Genomic DNA, 25,806 nt, shown 5'->3' with positions numbered 1-25,806 from the left:
TTCATAGATCTAGCTTCAAAATTGTTTAGTAGTGACATTTTTTTAAAAAGTCTTGCATCCTCTATTTAATCCCCTTAGGTCTGGAATTTCGAAAAATGCCTTCCTAAACAATGTCTACAGCATAAGATCAACAGCCTCTACAAATTTCAAGTTTCTATCCTTCACGGTTTGGCATGGTGCAGATGAGTCAGTGAATCAGTCAGGACATTTCTTTTTATATCTTCTCTGCAACTCCCCTTTCTGTTCCATTACTACTGGTTATCAATACTCATAGCAGTCAGAGCAGCAATAGTGTCCTGTTATTTTCATAAAGCCTCATTGGCATCATGTTGGGTAGATAACACCTCACTACACTATCGTCTGTAAACTCAGTATGAACTGGGGGTAGTGTGAGGATAATCTGAAATGGAGCTTTTGAGTGTATGGGCTCAAAACACACATGGACCAGTCACAACTGTTGGCAGTGAGGTGACGCAAATTCAGTGTCCTCTGGTGGCGTCTGTAGCACAACCTGGGAGTGTCTGGCAAGCCTTCTATAGCTGCAACTCATGACGACTGGTTTAATGTTACTCCTGGGAGATACGAGCAGCATGTGACATGCTTTGTGTGGTCAGTGAAGACTCCAGCAATATCAAATTCTTTCTCCCTTAATTGCACACTGTCATTGTATAGTATGGGTGTGGACAATGGGAATGATATCTGTGCCATGGTGCTGTTGATGGAGTTGGCTGGGATATGATGACAGATCATTCCAACCCACATTCTAACATGCATCTTGCAAAACACCAGACATCTGCCAAGAAACTGAGAACCTCCATCCAACGGCATAGGCGGGTGCAGCATTGGCGCTGCTGAGAATCCTGAAAGCTGTATGGCTGATGCAAGCTCAGTATCCATGAGTGATGTCACTGTGAACAGGAAAATATGCTGTGGCTGCAGCAACAGCTGCATAAGTAGCAGCAGCTGCATAGGTGGGCAGGGGTCAACCTCCACAGCAGAGCCATCTGATGATCCATGCACCTGAATGTCAGGCAAAAACAAGGGCTGCTTGGAGAGACAGCAGTTTGTGATGCAGGCATAAGTTCTGAAACATGAAAATCTAAGGCAGTAGCACAAAATCATAAAAATGTAGTTGATTTTCATGCAGTCAGGAGGTGCCTGTTTTGTTGCAAACAGTTTGATGAGCCAGATTTCCAACTGTCAGGCTTGTTAACAATACGAGAGAAAACTTTGACCTTTCTGTGGAACTTTGTTGCTAAGTTAGCATCAAAAACACAGTGCCAAGGCTGAAAGAGATGCGACCAGAAAGAATTCTGCTGGTGAAGCATCATAGTGCAATAGGTTCTGAGAAACAACAAAGCATTTTCCTTTGACTGCAAAGCATGAGGTTTAGACATCTCAGCCTTGAAAGTGCGAATGAAATGTTCAATTCACCATTCGACTGAGGAGATAATGGTGCTGTTTGGATATGATGAGCCCATTTTGTTGGCAGAGCTGTTGAAATTCTGAAGAAGAAACCTGCGAACCATTTTCTAAATCAACTGTTGATAGCAAACCTTCTAAATAAAAGCTTTTATAGCACTAGCACTATTGTTTAATTCACTGGAATGACAAATTAATATCTACTATACGAGGTGCATTCAAGTTCTAAGGCCTCCGATTTTTTTTCTCTGGACTGGAAAGAGATAGAAACATGCGCATTGTTTTAAAATGAGGCCGCGTTCATTGTCAATACATCCCAGAGATGGCAGCACCATACGGCAGATGGAATTTTACCACCAGTGGCGAGAATGAGAACTGTTTTAAATACTTAAAATGGCGACGTTTTCCTTACTTGAACAGCATGCAATCATTCGTTTTCTGAATTTGCGTGGTGTGAAACCAACTGAAATTCATCGACAGTTGAAGGAGACATGTGGTGATGGAGTTATGGATGTGTCGAAAGTGCGTTCGTGGGTGCGACAGTTTAATGAAGGCAGAACATCGTGTGACAACAAACCAAAACAACCTCAGGCTCGCACAAGCCGGTCTGACGACATGATCGAGAAAGTGGAGAGAATTGTTTTGGGGGATTGCCGAATGACTGTTGAACAGATCGCCTCAAGAGTTGGCATTTCTGTGGGTTCTGTGCACACAATCCTGCATGACGACCTGAAAATGCGAAAAGTGTCATCCAGGTGGGTGCCACGAATGCTGACAGACGAGCACATGGCTGGTCGTGTGGCATGTTGCCAAGCAATGTTGACGTGCAACGACAGCATGAATGGGACTTTCTTTTCATCAGTTGTGACAATGGATGAGACGTGGATGCCATTTTTCAATCCAGAAACAAAGCACCAGTCAGCTCAATGGAAGCACAGATTCACCGCCACCAAAAAAATTTCGAGTTACCGCCAGTGCTGAAAAAATGATGGTGTCCATGTTCTGGGACAGTGAGGGCGTAATCCTTACCCATTGCATTCCAAAGGGCACTACGGTAACAGGTGCATCCTACGAAAATGTTTTGAAGAACAAATTCCTTCCTGCACTGCAACAAAAATGTCTGGGTAGGGCTGTGCGTGTGCTGTTTCACCAAAACAATGCACCCGCACATCGAGCTAACGTTACGCAACAGTTTCTTCGTGATAACAACTTTGAAGTGATTCCTCATGCTCCCTACTCACCTGACCTGGCTCCTAGTGACTTTTGGCTTTTTCCAACAATGAAAGACACTCTCCGTGGCCGCACATTCACCAGCCATGCTGCTATTGCCTCAGCGATTTTCCAGTGGTCAAAACAGACTCCTAAAGAAGCCTTTGCCGCTGCCATGGAATCATGGCGTCAGCATTGTGAAAAATGTGTACGTCTGCAGGGCGATTACGTCGAGAAGTAACGCCAGTTTCATCGATTTCGGGTGAGTAGTTAATTAGAAAAAAAATCGGAGGCCTTAGAACTTGAATGCACCTCGTGTGAATCAATGATAATCAGCCACTGTGTGTTCCAGAAAAGACTGGCAAAATCGTTGTGCATGAATTGCCAATGACCGTCAGATCAAGACCAATTTAAAAATTCCAGATACTGTCTGGTTACCCACACATGCATGACAGTGGGCAGTCATCTGTTCTACCTGCTTGTTAAACATGAGACACATGCAACACTGGCATGGTAGCTGCTTAGTTCAAATTATCACCCAATGTCCTCTACATAACAGTTCCCAAAAATGTTGCTGAAATGATGTAGGAATCATGACTCACATTTGTTCTTTAGGAGTATGCAATAAAATTACACCATTCTGAAGAAAAAGACTGTTGCAATGCACACAGTATTTATGTAATTCTGCATCTGAAATTGATTTCAGATTACAATGCCAAACCATTCAAATGTAATACTTGAGCAATCATAGTGATTGATCAGTGAAGTGCAAGATCTGCCAACAATCAATGGAAAAAGCTTTCAGTGCATGTGATTCAGACTGATCTATTTGAAGACAAGAAGCTTCTGATGCCTCAAATTCCAGATCATTTCCCTTAAGTAAGAAAGCCAGAATGTCTGCTTCTGCATGTTCTGCCATAGGTCAATTAAGAATTTCATATTGGTGTTCTGAAAGAAATATTGACCAATGTTGCAGCTTATTTGCTGTGTTATCAGTCATATCTTTCATCGGATGAAAAAGAGCAGTCACCAAATTGTGATCTGTCACAAGAAAAAATTTTCTACCATGCAGATATTCATAAAATTTCATGACACCATAGATGATAGCCAAGGCTTTCTTTTCCAGCTGACTGTAATTGACTTGGGACTTGTTCAGTGCTTTGCTCATGAAAGCTATCGAACATCAGTGTTTCTGATACTGTAAGATAAAACTGCTCCCATTCCATGTGAAGATACATCAGTTGCAAGCACTACTGTTTTTGCAGATCTAAATGAATAAAGTAAGGCTGACAAAGCAAAGCATTTTTCAACTTTTGAAGTGACTGAATTCTCCAGTCCATTGGAAATGAACATTTTAATGCCAGAGGTGGTGCAAGTGGGCAGTAATTTGTGTTGCTTTCAGAATAAATTTGATATACGTAGTAGGTCAGTTTTCCCAGCGCTGCCTGTAGTCCTCATACATTTTTAAGAAAAGGTAATCTTTGGATGGCCTCTGAATACTTTAAATGTGGGACAAATGTTGTGGGCTTCAGTGAGATGTCCCACATGTTCAATTTCAGTATCGATAAATGAACACTTCTGTAGAGTAAACTTAAGACTTGCAATGGTTAAAACTTGAGAAACAGTTTCCTAATTTTTGAAATGCTGTCCCATTGTTTCCAAATAACTTGAATGTCACAGGATTTGTTCAAGAAAGCATTAAATAATGAATGATCAGATATGCTTCCACAAGGAAGATGCTGGTATTGATATAAGTCGATGTGTGTAGTGTGTACTGACCACCATAATTTCCTTCATTTCCTCATCCAGGGGACGCTGATGGAAAGCACTGGCTAAATCAATTTTTGAAAAGAGTTGCCCACTTAATAAATTATCCATAAGCCCTTCACTACATCCATAAGCCCCTCAATACATAGAAGTGGGAAAGAATCAATGACCATTTGAGCATTAACTGTTGCTTCAAAGTCAGCACAAAGTCTGATTTCCCCATTCAATTTCTTTGCAATAACTAGAGGAGATGCGCACTCACTTGCAGAAACATGTTTCATGACACTAATTTGTACAAATATGTGAGTTCAGAAGCAACTTCACCATGAATAGTATGAGGCACTGGATGTGTGCAATTAAACTTTGGTTGACATTGTTTTTGAGTGCAATCTACACTTGAAATTCTGTGCATGTCCCAATGTACAGTCAAACAGACACTGATATTTTTCACGCAACTGATGAGTGCTGGCATGGAAAACCTGCATATCAATAGCATTCACATTGTCCTGAACATCTAATGCAAACACATTAAATGCACCCATGCTGAAAATATTGGGACTCAAGCACGATTGAACTACTGTGAATGGCACTGATGAAGTCATATTTTTATATTTTGTTTTCAAAGTGCATGTCCCACAACTGCAAGGTGCAGACATGATTTTTGTAACTGAGGGTGTCCCAGTCACTCATAAGTAGTTTGATTAATCAGTGTAACTGAAACTCCAGCAGATATCTGAAATGGTATGGATTGTTTGCAAATCTGTAAATAAATGAACAGTCTGCAGTTTATCCTCTGAATATGATTGTCATTTCTGATCTTTGGAAGACTACTTTTATCTGTTTTGTGAAAGAGAGAACCATTTGCTGTCTGTCCATGTGAGGACATGATTTGAAATAGTGAATTTTGCACTCTGCACATTGCTTTGCAATTTGTGTGCTTGTGTCTACGGCTCCAGTGACTATTGCCAGGAGGAGCAGGTAAAGATTCAAAATGTGAAATCATATTAACCTTCATTTGATCAAATATAGACTGAAATGGAACAGAGTTTGCTCTATGCTTCTTTTGCAGGCACTGACTTGTGTCAGTGTTGGTATTCCATCTGCCTGAAGAAGCAATTTTTGTGATAATGCATGACATAAGACTTGACACAAGACTTCAGAGTGCGCATATTTGAAGTATAAGTGGCTGGGCACCTCACGCCCTGCTTATGTAATGGCTTGCAGCTTTTTTCAACTGTAGTTGTGGTGAGTGTTGCAATAACGGGCACATTTAGGTCAAGTTCCACAAAGTATTTTACTTCCACCGTTTCAATTACTTTAAGTACATCATCGAGACAGGAATTGTGAAGCATTAGAATCTCAGTTCATATTCTGTTGTCCACAAGGCTCTGAATAATAGTGCTGTGAAGAATTTCATCTTAAAAAGAAGCTACACAATTGCAGTTAAATTTACAGTTCCTAGTCACACCCTTGATCAGTTTCTTGTAAGATTGATTACACTGCATACAAAAAAATTTGAATTGAGCAACAGCTACATGAATATGCACTTCAAAAAATTCATCTAGCTTCTGGAGAACTTCCTCATAGGGTAGGGTTTAGGGCTCTATTTGAAGGAACAAATTCCTACACAAATTAAGTAGTTGCATGCCTACCCCTTACAAAAGAAAGAATGTTGTCAGCCACCCGTAATTTTGTAGGCTGTGACATGTCTGTCAAGCTGCATGTAGTACTAAATCCAGAAGTCTTGTTTTTCATCAAAAGAGTAGAAGGGAAGAGGTGGGATTCCACCAGTTTACTTACTCTGTTTAGCAAAGATTGGATTTGTCAGCTCTGAAACTGAATAAGTGGAGTGACTGTTTGCTCTTCAGAAGTTACCATTGTGTACAACATTAAAATCACTTTGTCTGAATAGATATAACAAATTTAGAAACACTGTAATAATGACAATAATAATAATAATAATAATGCAAAATTGGACCAATATAGACACTTTCTTCTCCTGGCCATTTCTAGAAAAGAAAAAATATTATTAGTTCTGCTGAAAATAAATGAATCATTGGTTAGTTCAATATGCAGAGATGTCATATCCTTTTCCATGCTTCCAAGTGATCACCAATCACAAATTTGTCACCAAAAATGACTGTTGCTTCCATTGGTCCAGCAAGGTAAATGAGCTCTCCCGAACACATCAAACAAAACAGAATGATTGAAACATAATGGCATTTATTTACAATACACTCAGTATCAAGGGCACATAAGTTTGTATCCTTAGTCTCTTTGCATCCTGTCTCTTTGTTCCATTAGTACTGGTTATCAGTATTCACTAGTAGTCAGAGTAGCAGCAGCATTTCGCTTGGTTTGTAAAATTTCATTGGCTTCATGTTAGGTTTGTAAGATCTCATTGCACTGTCATCCATATGCTCTGCATGATCTGACAGTAGTCTGAGGATCATCTGAAGGTAATTTGTAGGGGAGACTGAATGTGGTGGTGGCTCAAAAAAAGACACCCAGGTCAATGAAAATTGCTGGCAGTGAGTTGATCCACTGGAGCTGCGTGTAGCATCACTTGGTGGCCTGTGGTGTGCCCTCTTTAGCAACAGCTCACAGCAGCTGGTTTAAATGTCTTCTGTGGAGATACGAGTGGAGCATGACACACCCCATGTGGCTGATGTACTGTAGATACCATCAATACCACAGTGGGTGTTAGGACCATCTTGAATAAGAAGTACACTAACTAATGCATAATTGTCTCCAAAAACTAAAAATATTTTAATTTCCATTTACCCTTGCAGAACAAGAGTTTCATTAATAAAAGATTATGCATTAATAGAAAAAAAATGCATTAGACACCAGCTGTGATGTATACCAAGCAGACTGAGATTTGTTGAAAAAGATTTGCATTTCTCAGTTGTGGATGTGCATTGTTCTGATGGAAAAAGTGCATCACCTTCCTATCAAAGAGATGTCAGAAGACAGAGATAACTGCCCGTGCAATGTAGTGGGCACTGGTTACTTTACCCTGCAGAAACACCAAATGGGACTGTGATCTGTAACTTATAGTCCACCACACCATGAAGCCTAAAATAGGATGTGTTGCTGCCTGTGAATACACTTTGGAATAGCCAGCTCACCAGGTCTATGCCACACACAGTTACATCCATCACTCGCATACAGACAGTTCCTATTCTCATCAGTGAAGAGAGCAGAGTGCCATTCCACTCTCCAGTTAATTCTTCAAGACACCGGAGTAGCCATGCTTGATGCTGCCATGGTGTCAGTGGTAGCCTGGACAGAGACACATGTGATCATAATCCTGCTGTGAGCATATGGTTCCCAATGGTCCCTGATGACTCAACAGGTGCAACATGTGCCCATATTTCATCTCTGGATGATGCCCAGGTGACCACTGCTGCTCGGACAATCCTTCGATCTTGACATATGTATGTACTACATACATGCCCAGAACCCAGTCTCCAGGAGTGGGAATTCTCTACAGATGTACTGCCAATAGCAGCAATACACAACTGATAAATTGTGCTCAACATGTGCATAAATTTGTTGGTACAACCACCAGCTTCCTGCAGGCCCACAGTGCAACCTTGTTCAAATGGCTGAAGCTGTTCAACAGGAGTACATACTCATTGGTGGAGCTTTGTTGTATCCTTGAATGAGCGTTGTAACTCAGTGCAGTTACTGATTGCAGGGTCAAAACAGAGAGTACACAGATAGAGTGTGCACAGACAAGTGTCCCCTGAGGTGCATTTGAGCACTGATGATCATTACAAATGAATCACTAACACTACATCTCCTCACTATGCCCATTTATACCCTGTTGCCATTGAATACAGTCCTTGATGGTGATGAATTTTTATTTTGCATTGTATGAAGAAATTATAGTAAGCTAAGTTGTCCTGTATTATAAGTAAGCACTTTGTGCATAATGTAGTCAAATGAAAATAAATAAAAGTTAATCACTCAGTGTGCATAATGAGCAGCAAGGGTCCCAACAAACTTCCTTGGGGCACAAATGTAGTAACTTCTAAGTCACTCTATAACTTTCCATTCAAGATAACATGCTCGTTGCTAACAATAAATCCTCAGTGTATGCACAAATTTCATTTTATACTTGATATGATCATAGTTTCACTTAAGAGAGGTGGTGTGGTACAGAGTCAAATGCATTTCAGGGTCAAAAATACTACGTCCATCTGACTGTCTTGATTCATGGCTTTGCATTAAGCTTGAGCTGACAACGTGTTGCAACGTTCTACAACAGATGGGTATCAGTGATAACAGATGATAGTTTTGTGGGTCACTTTTATTACTCTCTTGTATATAGGCATGAACTGTGATTTCTTTAGGGACTGATGACCTCAGCAGTTTGGTCTGTTAGGAATTCACACGCACGCGTGCGCGCGCCCACACACACACACACACACACACACACACACACACATTTTGAGATTTCTTCCAAACACTGGGCACAGTTTTTATTCATGGCATCTACAATCATGGTTATGAGAGGGATTAACTAAGCTACAACTTCTGTATAGAATCTCAAAAGCATTCCATTGGAGCTCAGGCCTCATTCAATTGTGTGATTTTAGCTGTTTTTCATTGGCACTGCCACCAATATCTCTGCCTCTCATATTTACACTGGTGCAAAACTTAAAGTGGGTCAGTAAGCATGGATCTTCCTGCATAAAGGAATATATAAAAAAGGAGTTCAACATATCTGCTTTTGCTTTGCTACCATCAGTTTCATATCATGAGCCATCCATGAGAGTCTGGATGCTAACTTTTATGACAGTCTTTGAATATAATGTGAATTTCTTTGGGTTTTGCAAGAAGCCTTTCAATAAGACTCTGCTATGATAATCACTGAAAGCGTGTTCCAGGAAGATTTGTTTGGATTCCGTAGAAATATCGGAACATGTGAGGCAATACTGACCATACAACTTATCTTAGAAGATAGACTAAGGAATGGCAAACCTACATTTCTAGCATTTGTAAACTTGGAGAAAGCTTTTGACAATGTTGACTGGAATACTCTCTTTCAAATTCTTAAGGTGGCAGGGGTAAAATACAGGGAACAAAAGCATATTTACAATTTGTACAGAAACCAGATGGCAGTTATAAGAATCAAGGGGCATGAAAGGGAATCAGTGATTGGGAAGGGTTGTAGCCTATCCTCGATGTTATTCAATCTGTATATTGAGCAAGCAGAAAGGAAACAAAAGAAAAAATTGGAGTAGAAATTAAAATCCATGGAGAAGAAATAAAAACTTTGAGATTCGCAGATGACACTGTAATTCTGTCAGAGACAGCAAAGGGCCTGGAAGAGCAGTTGAACGGAATGGACAGTGTCTTGAAAGGCGGATATAAGATGAACATCAACAAAAGCAAAATGAGGATAATGGAATGTAGTCGAATTAAATCAGTTGATGTTGAGGGAATTAGATTAGGAAATGAGACACTTAAAGTAGTAGATGAGTTTTGCTATTTGGGGAGCAAAATAACTGGTGATGGCAGAAGTAGAGAGGATATAAAATGCAGACTGTCAATGGCAAGGAAAGCATTTCTGAAGAAGATAAATTTGTTAACATCAAGTATATATTTAAACATCAGGAAGCCATTTCTGAAAGTATTTGTGTGGAGTGTGGCCATGTATGGAAGTGAAACATGGACGATAAATAGTTTAGACAAGAAGAGAACAGAAGCTTTCAAAATGTGGTTCTACAGAAGAATGCTGAAGATTAGATGGGTGTACCACATAACTAATGAGGAGGTATTGAACAGAATTGGGGAGAAGAGAAAGCAGTAGATTCTGGGAGATGAAGAGGCTTGCACAGGATAGAGTACAATGGAGAGCTGCATCAAACCAGTCTATGGACTGAAGACCACAACATTAACAACAACAACAATAGATGGGGAATGACGACCGTCCAGAGGGAAAGTTCATCAGTACAATTACAGATCACATTCAGAAAGTGTTGAGTGAGTATGGTGTGGAAACTACCTTCAGACCAACCAGGAAGATAAAAGAATGTTTATGATCAGCAAAAGATATAAGACATCCTTTGGCTACACCAAGAGTATATAAAATTTCTTGTAGTTGTGGACTGCTTTATAATGGTGTCACAAAAAGAAGTGTTAATACCTGCCTGGTTGAACACAAGAGGAACTGCCACCTGGGACATACAGATAAATCATCCCTAGCAGAACATCTTTACAAAGAGAGTGATTGTGAAATAAAATTCACTGACACAAGTGTCATATTGAAAACATCGCATTGTCATCCCCATATGTCCAGAGAGGCTATTGATATTTATAAACACAATAACAATTTTAACAAAAATGAGGAAGGTGTTAAATTAGATAAAATTGGGATGTCAACATTGCAATGTAAGAATGACAATTAATGACCTTCAATCGAGAATTTTGGCATTACCAGAGATAATCTTGTAGCTGACATCATGTGATGGACTGTGGTATCCTCTACAGTGCCCATATATTCTGTTGCAGTTCTCCACTTTACCCCTGAAGATGTCTTCTGCAGTCAGAGAGGAAATCTTAGGAGAATGTTTTATACATTGGCCACAGCCTATTAGCTTGGAAGTTTAAGGGATGACAATTGACTAACTTGTTAATGAGTCTGAATGCAGAAGGATTGTAGCTACAATCTATTATGTTATATAGGTCCCTATATATTTTGCACTAAATTTCTGAGCAGATAAACAATGTGAGTGAAACTGAGTAACTTCCTAGAGCACTGAACAAAACAGGTTGCAATACGTTACTAACCGTTCACACACAGCTTCTGTAAACTTCAACACAGGTTGTCTGTGTGCTTATTAGTGGAATCTGAAAGCATGAAAGCAGTTCTCCATATACCAGCAGTTAAAGTAAAGAAAAAAGTGTGTACAAACAACATAACATACAAATTTCAGTGTTTAACATTTGTACTTCCTGTGACTGAGTGCAAAAAAAATCATGAAACACTGTAGCCAATGGCTGTACACTGAGGTTATCACTGCCCTTACACATATTAAAAGAAACAAATGTGGATAAAATTACTAAAATTGTTGTCAGTCACACAGCTAGGAAGAAACCTATAAAATGACACTCATTCACTCACTCACACTGACCTACAAAATCACTCTGTCTCACAGGCCCTAATGCAACAGAGAAGGGTGAAGGGTGCTATACATGGGATTACAACAGACGTAAAAACACAGAAGAGTTAAAAGAAAGGCACAGGCAAATGTGACTGGCTGACCACTTACAAAAAACATGGGTGAGCCAGTCACCTTGTTAACACATTAAGAATGTCTCCCGAAAATTTGTGGAAACGAGTTGGACAGATCATAAAACCTTAAAATTCTAACCACATTTATTTCATTGTTACTTACAACAGAGGGTAGATCTGCTGGCAGATCAGCTGCTACCCTCTGGTCTGAAAATAAAACACAATCTATAAAATGTGGCACACAGTGATATGTACACCACAAGCACCACACATTGGAGAGTTGCCACACAGTCTTCTTATACTGAACAACAAACAATGGTAACACTTGTCAAAAATGAAGGATTAGACAAAAAATTGTGAAAAACATTTCTTTCCCCAGATCATTACACGATGGCCAAAAATGTTCATGCATACTCCGGTTTGAGAAGCTGTGCTATTATGTACAATCTAGCCAGTGCTTTGTCAGCTAATTTTCTAAACTTCAGCCTCAGTTCCTCTACATGCTCCTGTCCAAAGTTAAATGGTTTCAAGTTTCTCTAGTTTAACAAATATGTAAATATTTCTTCTTGCCTCAGGTACACTTTGCATGAGAGAAGTTCAAAAAAATAACATAACAGGCTCTCTGTGGAAAGGTTTGTTCAGGAAATTCAAGGGGTACACAAAGTTTTTAAGGTACTGGTACATTTCTGTGTAATTGCCACAGTTGTCTAAACAAGTAAAGTGGCTCCTAGACCCCAGGTCTAGGAGCCACTTTACAACAACCTCCTGAACATTAGCATTGGTATTGAAGACGCGGCTGTCGAGGAACCTACCTGATGGCCAAAGAGTTGAAATTCACTTTGTTTTTCAAAATATGGGCTGCATGGAAGGTGTTCTAATACAGTCTATAGCAAACATGGTACCAAATCACATGTAATTTAGACTGTGTGTGTTTGGGCATTGTTGTGCTGCAAGTGTTCCAGTGTGGCAGGCAGCATTCATAGTCTCTGCAAGAGTGAGGAAATCAACCAGCAGCACACCCTGTGTGTCCCAAAAGACTATGTCATAACTTGCTTCATGGATAGTGGTATTTTGTACTTGTTGGTGCTTGCTGGGTGGATGGGGGTCAGCATGACATTCCTGTTTCCTTGACTCAGGTTTCACATAATTCAGCAACATTTCATCTCCTGTGACTGTATGGTGGAGGAATGGAACACCCTCTACCTGTAACCACATTAAGTTCTTGAGAAGTGACACTTTTTGCATGGCTTATCATCTGAGAACTGCCCTCACATACAATGATAACAGATCTTCTGGTAGTCCAGTGTGTTTTGCACAATATTTCAACTCTTTGACATGGCACATATTGTCATCTGAGGTAAATGTACTTTGTCAATCTGACAGTTACCCATCTCACATGTCTGTTCTGCCCCAATCAAATTCATGGCATGAAAATAACACCTTTTCTCACAACATTTCTCCTGTCTGTCAAGTTTCCACTATTTAGTGATGAATGGCAGCTGGGGGCATTCATTTCCTTAAAAATAAAAATAAAAAAATTACATTTATACTTCACTTGTCAACCACATACCTGTAACTTGAAAATGTTTTTCTAAGTGCGGTGGCATAGTTGCATGTATCAGGGTGTTTAAAAGCTTTGATAATATCTTCTATTTAGACACGGTATTTAATTTTCATGGGGTATATACACACTCATGATAGCTCGTGTTACCTTACTTATTGAACCATTCTCATAATTTGGTAACTGCCTTATGGTCTCCAATACTAACGTCAATTTGGACTACCCCATGAGGTCAGGTATATTTGTTGCCATTAGATGTAATGTAATTCCACCATGAATGGGCTTCCAATCAAACTGTTCTAAGGAATTTTCATAGAAGTATTGTTTCACAGCCTGTTTTGCCACACTAATCATGTACAAAACTGTAATGATCCAAATCAGTTGTTAGATGATTAAAGTCTCCTCCAGTGATGACAGTGGGACTGGCAAACACCCTCCTGTAACCCAATACTATTTTCACTAAGCGTACTACAGCCACCTTTGACTCAAACTAACATATCCACTAGACATCCATCTCCTTCTTTACCTTCTATTACCCTACAAAAGAGAGTATTTAGTAATGAGTTTGGGTGAACAGCATAGCTTTCTCTCTCCATAATCTAGTGATTAAAAATAAAAGATGAATTCTGTGGTTGATCTCTACTTTTTCTTTAAACATTGCTTCATACAATTGTTGGATAATGAGTTCTGCTCTCACCCAATAAACATTAAGTAAATGTCAAGTGCTGTATATTGAGCAAGCAGTAAAGGAAACAAAAGAAAAATTCGGAGTAGGTATTAAAATCCATGGAGACGAAATAAAGACTTTGAGGTTCGCCGATGACACTGTAATTCTATCAGAGACAGCAAGGGACTTGGAAGAGCAGTTGAATGGAATGGACAGTGTCTTGAAAGGAGGATATAAGATGAACATCAGCAAATGCAAAACAAGGATGATGGAATGCAGTCAAATTAAGTCGGGTGATGCTGAGGGAATTAGATTAGGAAATGAGGCACTTAAAGTAGTAAAGGAGTTTTGCTATTTGGGGAGCAAAATAACTGATGATGGTCGAAGTAGAGGAGATATAAAATGTAGACTGGAAATGGCTAGGAAAGTGTTTCTGAAGAAGAGAAATTTGTTAACATCGAGTATAGATTTAAGTGTCAGGAAGTCATTTCTGAAAGTATTTGTATGGAGTGTAGCCATGTATGGAAGTGAAAAATGTACGATAAATAGTTTGGACAAGAAGAGAAAAGGAGCTTTTGAAATGTGGTGCTACAGAAGAATGCTGAAGATTAGATGGGTAGATCACATAACTAATGATGAAGTATTGAATAGAATAGGGGAGAAGAGGTGTTTGTGGCACAACTTGACTAGAAGAAGGGACCGGTTGGTAGGACATGTTCTGAGGCATCAAGGGATCACAAATTTAGCATTGGAGGGCAGTGTGGAAGGTAAAAATCGTAGAGGGAGCCCTAGACATGAATACACTAAGCAGATTCAGAAGGATGTAGGTTGCAGTAAGTACTGGGAGATGAAGAAGCTTGCACAGGACAGGGTAGCATGGAGAGCTGCATCAAACCAGTCTCAGGACTGAAGACCACAACAACAACAACAACAACAACAACAACAACAAGTGCTTTTAAGCACAGCAGTCACTGTCACAAAGAAACAAGTACTGAATGAAACATCCCATTTGCCTAAAATGATTTAAAGTATATGTAGTAATAGTTCTGTGCACTTATGTTAACAGGTATTCGACAATATTGAGGAATATGCTCCTGGATTCACAAAGAGTGTGATTGGGAAAGAAATTCTGAGTCCCCCAGACATTGAAAATGAGTTTGGACTCACTGGTGGTGTAAGTAACAATCCTTTCATAATTATCATTTTGCTTTTCTTGTTGTCATTTTTGTCTTATTCATATCTACATTTTAAAACAGAAAAAATAAAGCAACTCATGCCACACAGTCATTACACCATGGCTTGATGTCTGTTGTGATATTACTTAATAATCGTGTTAGTAACAGAAAAGGAATGGCTCAGATGGGAACAGCTACAGCAGGAATAGCAAGCTGAAAAAATCATAAAAGCTTAAAGACCAAACCTCCAACAGCGTCATTTGGGAGAATAATAAAACAGAAAGAGGAAGTGATTGTATGTGTGGTTGAACACTGTGTACATACTTTTCCAGCCCAATAAACCATTTTTGTGTATCCTACACTATGAGTTTATGAAAATAGTTTAAGATTTCTTTTGGTTAAAATGAAAATGAAGTAGTAAGAGTAAATTATAATTGCAAGTGTATTACAAGAATGTAATGATTTACAGCAATTATTGAATTGTCTTAGACTCATGATACATGAAACTTTTGATTAGATATTTTGATAGCCAGTTGCAAATAAAACAAAACAGTGCAAAAACTGAGGCAATACAAAAATAATAATAGAGGTAGGTATAAGTATAATAGAGGAAATAAACATTTTCACAAGGAACTTAAAATGACCTATAGTCATGAGATATGAAACCTATCCTTGGTCAGTCAACACAGTAGGGAGATTTAAAGAGAAGGCAAAAATGTGATGATAGTAGAACATTCAATACAAGTGACTTACTGGATGGAAGCATTTTACAACAAGCACAGGAAATGTCTCAGAATCTGATCTTTCTGCTGTACTTTGTTGGGGAGCAAATGAGGTCGTATAGTCATTACTAGTTTACCTTCAGGTACCATATTAATCAACAGAACAAAAGTACTGTTTTTGTCATTTCCATTACACTGTTCCCAAAAGTAGAGGTTTTGTTTCTAACAAATAGGAGTAGCTGGTTGAAGAGTAGGCTGTCTATCTCACGCATCATGACTTCTGCTCAATCTTTGGTTCATGAGACAAATGTTTTGTGTAATACTTTGTATTCCTCAGTTTAATGCAAACAGGTCTAATTTTTTGTAACAAAAGGAACAGTTTCTAAATTGTAAGCACAAGGCCCTGTTATATATTTTGAGCCCCATGTACAGTGATGTCTGAGCATAAAGCAAAAAGTGATGCGAAGGAAATTTGAAGTTTTCCTTGTGACGAGTTCCATAGCTATGCTTAAAAGCTCCGTTTTAAGCACAGCTATGGTACTCATCACAAGGAAAACTTCAAATTTTCTTCACATCACTTACAGCTTTATGCATTCCAATGATGTAAACTGTACAATTTTTATTAAAGTGGCTCTTCCCACATTTATTGTGACTGCATATGGTATGATCATCAGGTCCAGTTCTCAAGAAAATAAAATAAAGTACATAATAATAATAATAATAATTTTAACATGTGGGTACCTTCACTGTACTACTCATCAGTATGGTATCGACAAAATATTTACAGTGCACATTCATAATCGAGTTACAACACAACCTTAATGTTATTACAGTGGCTTCACCTTATTTAGGCAGTGGACAGAAAATATCTCTCAATATGTAAAACAAATAATTGAAAGTTCACATTGGCACAATACATAACCAGAGTACGGATTACTGACTTGAAGAAAAAGCTCATAAAAGTTAATACCAGTCACTAGTTCAGTTTAATATATTAGGTAAGTCACATGGATATACTGAGTGTGTGAATACAGATGTATTTGTCCATAGATGTTACCCCTAAGATTTTCGAACTCAGACTTTCAAAGAGACGTTAGCAAGTTAGAAGCAGGAGTCAGACTCATTACATAGATTTTACTTGTGTATCACTAAGGTTTCTGGGGCCAGACATTCACACTGATGATAGCATGTTAAGAGCAGTAGGCAGACTTATTTCATAGATGTTACTCATATATCAACTAGCCCAGAACTGCAGGTTTTCTGGTGGTGTTTGCCTATAAAGACTGACATATGAATATTTTAGTATTTCTGAAACTACTTAGGGTTTGAAAAACTGCTAGGTTAGATTTTTCCGGTTGGCTGAGCTGTATTTTCCAACAAATAATTTGGTTTATAGAATATGTAGTTGTTAGTAAAGTTAATGTGAATTCTCTAATTACAGGCACAACAGCCATACTTATAATTATTAACAATAAATTAGGCAAGTTCTTAAATAATGGCTTAATTAATTACTGGAGGGTGTTATTTAATCCAGGAAAATTAGAGCAACAAAAGTATAATGGTAGATGCAAGATTTTAACAAGTACAGTGGCTAAACTTACAATAGAAGTTTTGGGTGTGTTCAGACTTTAATATTAGTTATCTGGTAAATTAATTGAAACACTGTAAATTCTGGATGCTTGTATTTCTAATGAGTAGAGTCAATATTTCTCAGATTTAAGTATTAGCTCAGTCCATATCTCCTATTACATGCTATAGTAATAATTTCAGTTGTCAATTACTTTTAATTAACATTAGCAAAAATAAATGGACTATTGGGATCTGCACATTGAAAACTGTAGTTTGCATAATTATCCTACATGAAGCACAGTCTGACTAATATTTTGAAAGATTCAGGTGCCTGTTATACAAGGTGAATGGTAACAAAACCAACAAACTGCAGGGACGGATTCCTGACTGAAAATGGAGGAAAAAAGTCCGGTGAACATGTGTCCGGAAATGCATTGTTGCCACAGTAGATAGCTGATAATGACAGTTCATCTAATCACATCATGTTTTCCTGGAATGCTGCAGGCTGTTTGACTGACCCAATATACTGTAAGCAGTGGAATGGCTGAGTATTCATGTTGGGAACAAGCCAAGGTAATGTTTGTGTACGACCAAGCATATGGAAACAGTTGAAAGGCAGCACAGCTATACCAAAACAAGTACCCTCACACACACCAACTACATCACACAACATTTCAAGCCAGTGATAAGGATAGTATTGGTTGTCATGCAGGATGCACATAATCGTACACCATGTTGGTGGGCCAGTTGCCTGGAGCTTGTACTAGAGTTCGTATAAATATCCTGCAGAACTTGGTCCTCCAGATCTAGTGTATGCACAGTCTACCACCCCCCTGCATGTTTGTCTGCCTGAAAGGACCCGTGATCATGCAAATGCCCAAAAAGGAGTTGAAATGTTGTGTGAAGGGGTTGATGTCTGTGAGGGTACTTGTTTTGGTATACCTGTGCTGCCTCTTGACCATTTCCATCTGCTTGGCCATACTCAAAAACCATCTTAGCTTGTTCTCAGCATGAATACTGGACCATTCTGCTGCTTACAGTATGCTGCGTCAATCACACACTCTGCAACATACAAGGAACACACTTCATTTGGTCAGAGGAACTGTCATTCATCAGTGCCATCTACAGTGACAACAATGCATTTCAAGACATGTTTATAGGACCTTTCCTCCTCCACTTCCAGTCACGAACCCATCCACGCAGTTTGTCAATTTTATCGACATTCACTCTGCATAACGGGGAAAGGCTGTTACCAAAAATCTCTGAAAGTTCTTGCCCAATTTGCTTCAAATTTCTACATTCAGATGAAACAATGAAAAAAGTTAATGAAAAATTAAATACCTAGCAAACAAAATACTTCATCAGTACAACAAAAAACCAGCCAAAGCTGCAAATTTCACGTTTTTTTAATCACTCAATGACCAGTTTCAGGCCAGGCCCATTTTCAAATAATCGTAACATAGTCAAAAATGGTCTTTCTGAAAATGCAAAACCCATGTCAAAAATGTGCAAATGAACAGTTACAGGGCTTACAGATAATTATAGCATGCTGGAAGTTCAAAAATATTTCATAGTAAACTGACTGTAAATCCTATCAAGAGTATAAATTATTATAGCAGCTATACCCATCTTGAAGATACTACCATTAGAATTTGCTAGATCGGGGATGAGTGAACGCTTGAGAATTTGACAGAAAATGATTGCAAACTCTTATTTTTTGCTTGGGTGGTGCAGTGGTTGGGAAGGGAGTAAGACAAGGTTGTAGCCTATCCCCGATGTTATTCAATCTGTATATTGAGCAAGCAGTAAAGGAAACAAAAGAAAAGTTCGGAGTAGGTATTAAAATCCATGGAGAGAGAAATAAAAACTTTGAGGTTCACCGATGACATTGTAATTCTGTCAGAGACAGCAAAGGACTTGGAAGAGCAGTTGAATGGAATGGACAGTGTCTTTAAAGGAGGGTATAAGATGAACATCAACAAAAGCAAAACGAGGATAATGGAATGTAGTCGAATTAATTCGGGTGATGCTGAGGGAATTAGATTAGGAAATGAGGCACTTAAAGTAGTAAAGGAGTTTTGCTATTTGGGGAGCAAAATAACTGATGATGGTCGAAGTAGAGAGGATATAAAATGCAGACTGGAAATGGCAAGGAAAGCGTTTCTGAAGAAGAAAAATTTGTTAACATCGAGTATAGATTTAAATGTCAGGAAGTCATTTCTGAAAGTATTTGTATGGAGTGTAGCCATGTATGGAAGTGAAACGTGGACGATAAATAGTTTAGACAAGAAGAGAATAGAAGCTTTCGAAATGTGGTGCTGCAGAAGAATGCTGAAGATTAGATGGGTAGATCACATAACTAATGAGGAGGTATTGAATAGAATTGGGGAGAAGAGAAGTTTGTGGCACAACTTGACTAGGAGAAGGGATTGGTTGGTAGGACATGTTCTGAGACATCGAGGGATCACCAATTTAGTATTGGAGGGCAGTGTGGAGGCTAAAAATCGAAGAGGGAGACCAAGAGATGAATACACTAAGCAGGTTCAGAAGGATGTAGGCTGCAGTAGGTACTGGGAGATGAAGAAGCTTGCACAGGATAGAGTTGCATGGAGAGCTGCATCAAACCAGTCTCAGGACTGAAGACCACAACAACAACAACATTTTTTGCTTAGTTGACATTGTTACATATGAAATACACCCTGAAGATATTTTACTCTTTTTTTCAAAGTTACTTTTATTATTAGAGTCCACAGTGACATACAAACACTAAGGCATGTCGTGGATATAGTACCAACAAAAGTCACTAGATCACAGGCTCATCAAGAAATTGAACAGAACCTGAGATTTTCTAAACTGTGACATAAACTGCTCAAAATTTTGAGTCATGCTCAAACACAGCCCTACTTGACACAGTGAAAACTGAGCTGAAACTTTAGAAAATGAATTTTCCAAAAACACAATGAGATACTTATCGCAAAATGCAAAAATACATGGCACAACTAGTTGTATTTTCATACAGGGAAAATAAAAGTTTGTGAAAATTAGTTATTACTAAATATTTGGTTTGAATTGGTGTATGTTTGCAAAAGTCAGAGTCCCAGACTCTCATTTTTATGAATGCCAAAGGTGGGGATGTATTCATTTGTCACATTCCATTGATACTGAGTGATTGAAATATGCCCTTTGATTTAAAGTGATTGCAGGTTCCCATGTGGCTTGCAATTGCTATGAGTATCAATAAGGCACATGGTCAGTCACTTTGTGTTGAGGATATTAAACATCCCAAGCACAGCTGGGTATTGCAGCTAACAAAATATAAAAATATGTTGTTTTCCTTAAGCCATTATGGTTCATTATTTTCATGTCATAATAAATATAAAATTTAAATAAAACTATAGAAAGTTACTAGACCTTACAATTACTAGACCTTACAATTACTAGACTTCTACACTACACCCTCAGCTACCAGCTTCTTCATTAGTATGACAGAAATGTTTTGTTCTTTAACAGCACTCAGAACCATTATAATCTTCAAAAGCAACTTCCTTTATGTATTTTGAGAATTACTTTGTACTGCTTTAGGAAAATGAAGTCCAGGTACTCTCCTTCTAATCCTGTAAGTAGGAAATTGAAGACAGCCAGTCTGTACAGCCCCCATGTTAGGCCAAAAATATTGAGGTAGAAGCTAAAATCTTCACATTACTGTAATTCACGAAGTAGCAATGATCCATCACTGCTGATCTGTCAAGTTGTAGCAAGTGGGTGTACCATTAATGTTCTGATTTGATACATATCTCATGAACAGTTCAACATTAATTCTCAACGAAAATGTGTGTTCTGTTACTTGGGCTCCAGCTGCATAAAATTAAGATGGAGTCCACACATAGGTAAACTAATCAAGAAAGTCAGTGTAGAATGTTTCGCTCTTAGAAGAATCTCTTAGTGTGTTGCCCTAAAGAAAAGTTTTATTTTGCACATTTTCCCTCTCCATCATCTCAAGGAATTATTGGCCATGTCATTACCTACTTTACATATTATTTTTATTGCTGACTTTCACAGCATAAATGGCTTTATTGACTTCAATAAAATCATTTACGCAGTGGACACCAGCAGTAACAATATTGTGCAAAGTAAATGACCACACATTGTCAACACTTCTTCACAGATCGTGGAATTCTTCTGCTCATTTTCCAGTAAATTTACTTCTTAGTGATTTTCATTTCTGATGACAGAAATCAGTTCCATCTGAATTGTGATCTACACAATCATAAAGCAAGACACAAAAATAATATCAATGTAGAATTTGTCTCCCTGTCTACAGATATATTTGCAGACACATCTGATGTAAATGTATTCATCAAGCTCCCTTCAAACAGAAAGCAATAATCTGAGAGTCCTCGCAGAATACTTAAAAATGCAACATTAGCTACTCCTCCTACAAATTATCAGATTATCAGATTCAAGGACTGAAAATTACTTTTAGCTACATGGCACATAGCAGTGTCCATTGTAAAGATTTGTGTGTTGCCTCTATTGTTACAGCTGTAGGTAACAAAGTTATTTAAAAATAACGATGTATGCAAGCAAATATTAAGCTAAAATTAGAAGATGCTCATCAGCTATGTAATATAACTTAAAAAGCTGCAGCTTCTTCAAAAGTAGCGATTTTCCTACAAATTAGTTACATTACATTTAGCTGGCATAACCACAAATAGTACTAGGCAGTATATGTTTACAGTTATTACAATGTACTGATTAAGTTTCCACAATTTGATTTTTTATTAGTGGTCGTATATCTCGATTTGTTTCTCATACTGCGTGAGGTGGTGCAGTGTTTAGCATAGTGGAGTCACATTTGGGAGGATGGTGGTTCAAATCCCTAATCTGGCATCTAGATTTAGGTTTCCCTTAATTTTCCTCAATCACTTCAGGCAGATGCCAGGATGGTTCCTTCAAAAGGGCATGGTTGATTTCTTTCTCCATTCATTCATTCTCAACAGAATATTTATCTTTAATCTTTCTTCCTTCACTCATTTCTCACCCATGAATGTTCCCCTTCTTGATAGAATCTACAATCAATGAATGAATGAAAATATGAATGAATGAACATATTTTTGTGTTCTTTATTGAATTCAATGACTGAATGCAAAGAAAAATAAATAAAAACAATAATAAAAATTATCCAAAATGCCTTTGGAAAACTACATAGAATTTTCAAAATGAAGTTTGCAATGTGTCTGAAAAGTACAGTCTGAGATCAGTGAGCATTACCAGTTCTGACTTGTGGCAGTGAAACATGGATTTTCAATGTGAAAACCACTTAACAACTGAGGGTTGCTCATTGGCTACTGGAGAGATGCATATTAAGCTTTAGTAAGACACACAGAAAAGTAAATAAATGTGTTAGGGAACAGACTGGAGTGGATGATGTGACTATGATATATGAACCAAAAATATTGCTTGCTGGATTCCAAGAGATAAGAAAAATCGATGCAATGACAGATCAGTCTGTTCATTCAAAATTCACTGAAAATTTCACCAGTATTCTCATAAACATTTAGTGCTGAAATGCATTCCTTTATTAGAAATTCCACTAACAGAGCTAATATATAAGGAGCATTCAAAAAGAAAGAAGCCAGAGTCTGGAATGTGCAAACCAGTGACAGGAGTGTAATATCGTGGTGTGTGTAAAGAGGTGTGGTTCCAACCAGAGAGTGGAAGTTCACAGGCCATCATTAGAGGGCACGTGTACACATCACATGGCTATACAGACCTAGCAGCAGCATGCATCAATCATCCAACCCTGCCAGTTGCATTGCAAACAGTGACATGGAGGTGTCAAAAGAAGAGCAAAGAGGTGTTCTTCGTTTTCTGGCAGCGGAAGGAGTAGGAGGAATGGACATTCATCGACGAATGTCACAAGTGTACAGTGAACATTGGATGTCCCTTGCAAGGGTCAAGGCACGACACAAGCACTTCACGGAAGGGCAAGTGTCATTAGCCAATGATGCACAGTCTGAAGCACCACACTACATTACTGATGACATCATCCAGCTGGTGGATGCACTCATTACCCAGGACTCCCAAGTGACAGTGAAAGCCATGGTCACCATGGTCAGATTGAGTGTGGAAGTGTTCACACCATCATGAAGGAACGACTGCACATGCGCGAAGTGTGTGCCCAATGGGTGCCCCACAGTCTTCAACCACACGAGGAAGCATGTTGAATGGCCCACTGTCTTGCTCATCTGCAGTGCTATGCTCAGGAAGGGAATGCATTCCTGGCACAAGTGGTGGCTGGACATGAGTCATGGTGTCGTCACTTCAAACCAGAATCAAAACGACAAAGTCTCCAGTGGAAGCATCCAGGGTCACCACCACCAAAAAAAGCCACGGCCATCCACATGAGTGCAGGAAAGGTTATGCTGACATTCTTCTTTGACCTAGATGGCCCCCTATTGATTCACTTCCTGTCGCACAGGACAACAGTGAATGCCCAGCATTACTCGCAAACCTTGACCACCTTTCGTCAAGCGATCAAATCAAAATGACCAGGCAATCTCACCTGCTGGGGTCATTCTGCTTCATGACAATGCAAAGCCTCATACGGCTAACACAGCTGCGGCACTCCTGCAGAAATTCAAATGGGAGGTTCTTGGCCACCCTCCATACAGTCTGAACCTCTGCCCCTGTGTTTACACCATTTTTGGTCCCCTTAAAGAGGCTCTGAGGGGCAAATGATTCACCTCGGACGACGACATCCAGCTGTATATGCCGAACTGGTCGACATCGCAGCCCCGGGAATTTTATGAGACAACTATTCACCGCCTTGTGTCAAAGTGGGACAGGTGTCTCAACAGCCACGGTCAATACTTCTAACATATAGGTACTGGTTTCTGTAGTTATGCCGCCGGTTCATTTCTTTTTGAATGCCCCTTATAACATTCAGAAATAAAATTATAAAACCTATGAAATAAACCACTCATTACTTTTATGTTAACCATATTGCCATTGACAAGAACACAATTAATATACTGATTAGATAATTATATGACTTTATTGGAAAAGTCTTGACATGTGATAAGAAACCAGTATATAGAGCAGATTAAATTATATGAATAAGAACTAGCACACTCAACTCTAGAAATAAATCTATTTTTAAAGATTTATATCTCCTGTAATGCAGGCGCCACTGGTGATGGTCATGCAATCGATTCTAGTCTAGCAATAATAAATAAAACAGCGGAAACTCTGGTAGGAATACCTCAGGCCAAGATGTTGGATTTGGCAGTCATGAGTGCATGAGGTGTGCTTGCTTGTGTGTATGAATGGTGTGTGTCTCTCTTTTACTGATGAATACTGTGGCTGAAAGCCTTATGTAATTGTCTTTTAATTGTTCCTGTCTACAACATAATGTGTCTTCTTTATGGTAAGGAGCAATCTGTCTTTTCCTAGATTGCAAATAATAAATAAAAGGAATCACCATTGGGCAGCTTAGGTAAAATAACATATTTCCATTTTTTTCCTGTTCTCTGCTCTTTTAAACAAATACAATAAAAAACAACCAATGCTTATTTATCTTTCAGAATATCTTCCACGGGGCATTATCACCAGATCAGTTACTGCTAGGGAGACCAGCCCCCGGAGGAGGTGGGCCCTCTGCGCCAGCAGCACCTTTCACTCCTGTGCCGCGCTTGCTGCTCTGTGGCAGTGGATCCCACCCAGGGGGAGGCGTAATGGGGGCTGCAGGGCTCATCGCAGCCCGCAGTGCTATTCGCCTTCTGAAAAAGTCTTAAACTGATGGATTAAAAGATTTTACAGCTTTTCTGTTGTCATACATGTGGGTCTTGCTTACAGTCAGATACAATGAATCATATTGTGGGCAGACAAGAACTGAAATACACGGTACATCTGAGACCATATAGCTTGAAAACAACTTTTAAATGCAAAGTTGCTAAATCTAGTTGCTCTTAATACCTAGTGTTTCTTGAAGGCTATTTATTTAATGAAAAGCTGAAGACTGAACCTCTATATTGTGTAGAAAATACATTCATGATGCAAAATACATCTGTGTGCAAAACTTTACATATAATGTTACCTTAGGAAAGAAATAACAGAGTTTCAACTTCTTTCACCTTCATATTTCCAATTTCCCAATAGTGCTAGATCATCCAGTGAATTTGAGTGTGGAAGCTTAACAATACCTTCACAAGCCATATTATTTCCTAGCAAGTGAAACAAAAACTATTCAAAACTGCCATCCCAATGATAATTAATTCCTCTTATTGTCTATGATTGTATGTTTTCTTTGAAAGTTCATTCTGGTTAAAATCGCTGCACATGTGATAATGCTCAATCAGAAAAAAAAAAGAAAAAAAAAACAAAAACAAAAACAAACAAAGGAAACTTATTAACAAGTTTCAAAGGCAAGAGTGCTCTACCAATAAATGACTGTCAATTTGTGA

The 25,806-nt window shown here is 38.7% G+C and overlaps 1 protein-coding gene across 1 annotated transcript in view; it reads left to right on the top strand.

The window, feature by feature from the left end:
- Positions 1–25,426, top strand: part of LOC124788266 (pyridine nucleotide-disulfide oxidoreductase domain-containing protein 2-like) — a 177,019-nt gene extending 151,593 nt beyond the window's left edge. Inside the window, exons 10-11 of the mRNA XM_047255471.1 lie at positions 14,942–15,049; positions 24,928–25,426. Coding sequence (XP_047111427.1) covers positions 14,942–15,049; positions 24,928–25,137 — 318 coding nt within the window. The 3' untranslated portion in view covers positions 25,138–25,426. The remainder of the gene's footprint in view (positions 1–14,941; positions 15,050–24,927) is intronic.
- Positions 25,427–25,806: the final 380 nt, after the last annotated feature.

The sequence above is a fragment of the Schistocerca piceifrons genome, chromosome 3 (genome assembly GCF_021461385.2).
Source record: "Schistocerca piceifrons isolate TAMUIC-IGC-003096 chromosome 3, iqSchPice1.1, whole genome shotgun sequence".
Taxonomy (NCBI): domain Eukaryota; kingdom Metazoa; phylum Arthropoda; class Insecta; order Orthoptera; family Acrididae; genus Schistocerca; species Schistocerca piceifrons.
Note: the sequence above shows the minus strand (reverse complement) of the source record. Positions and strands in the feature narration are given on the sequence as shown.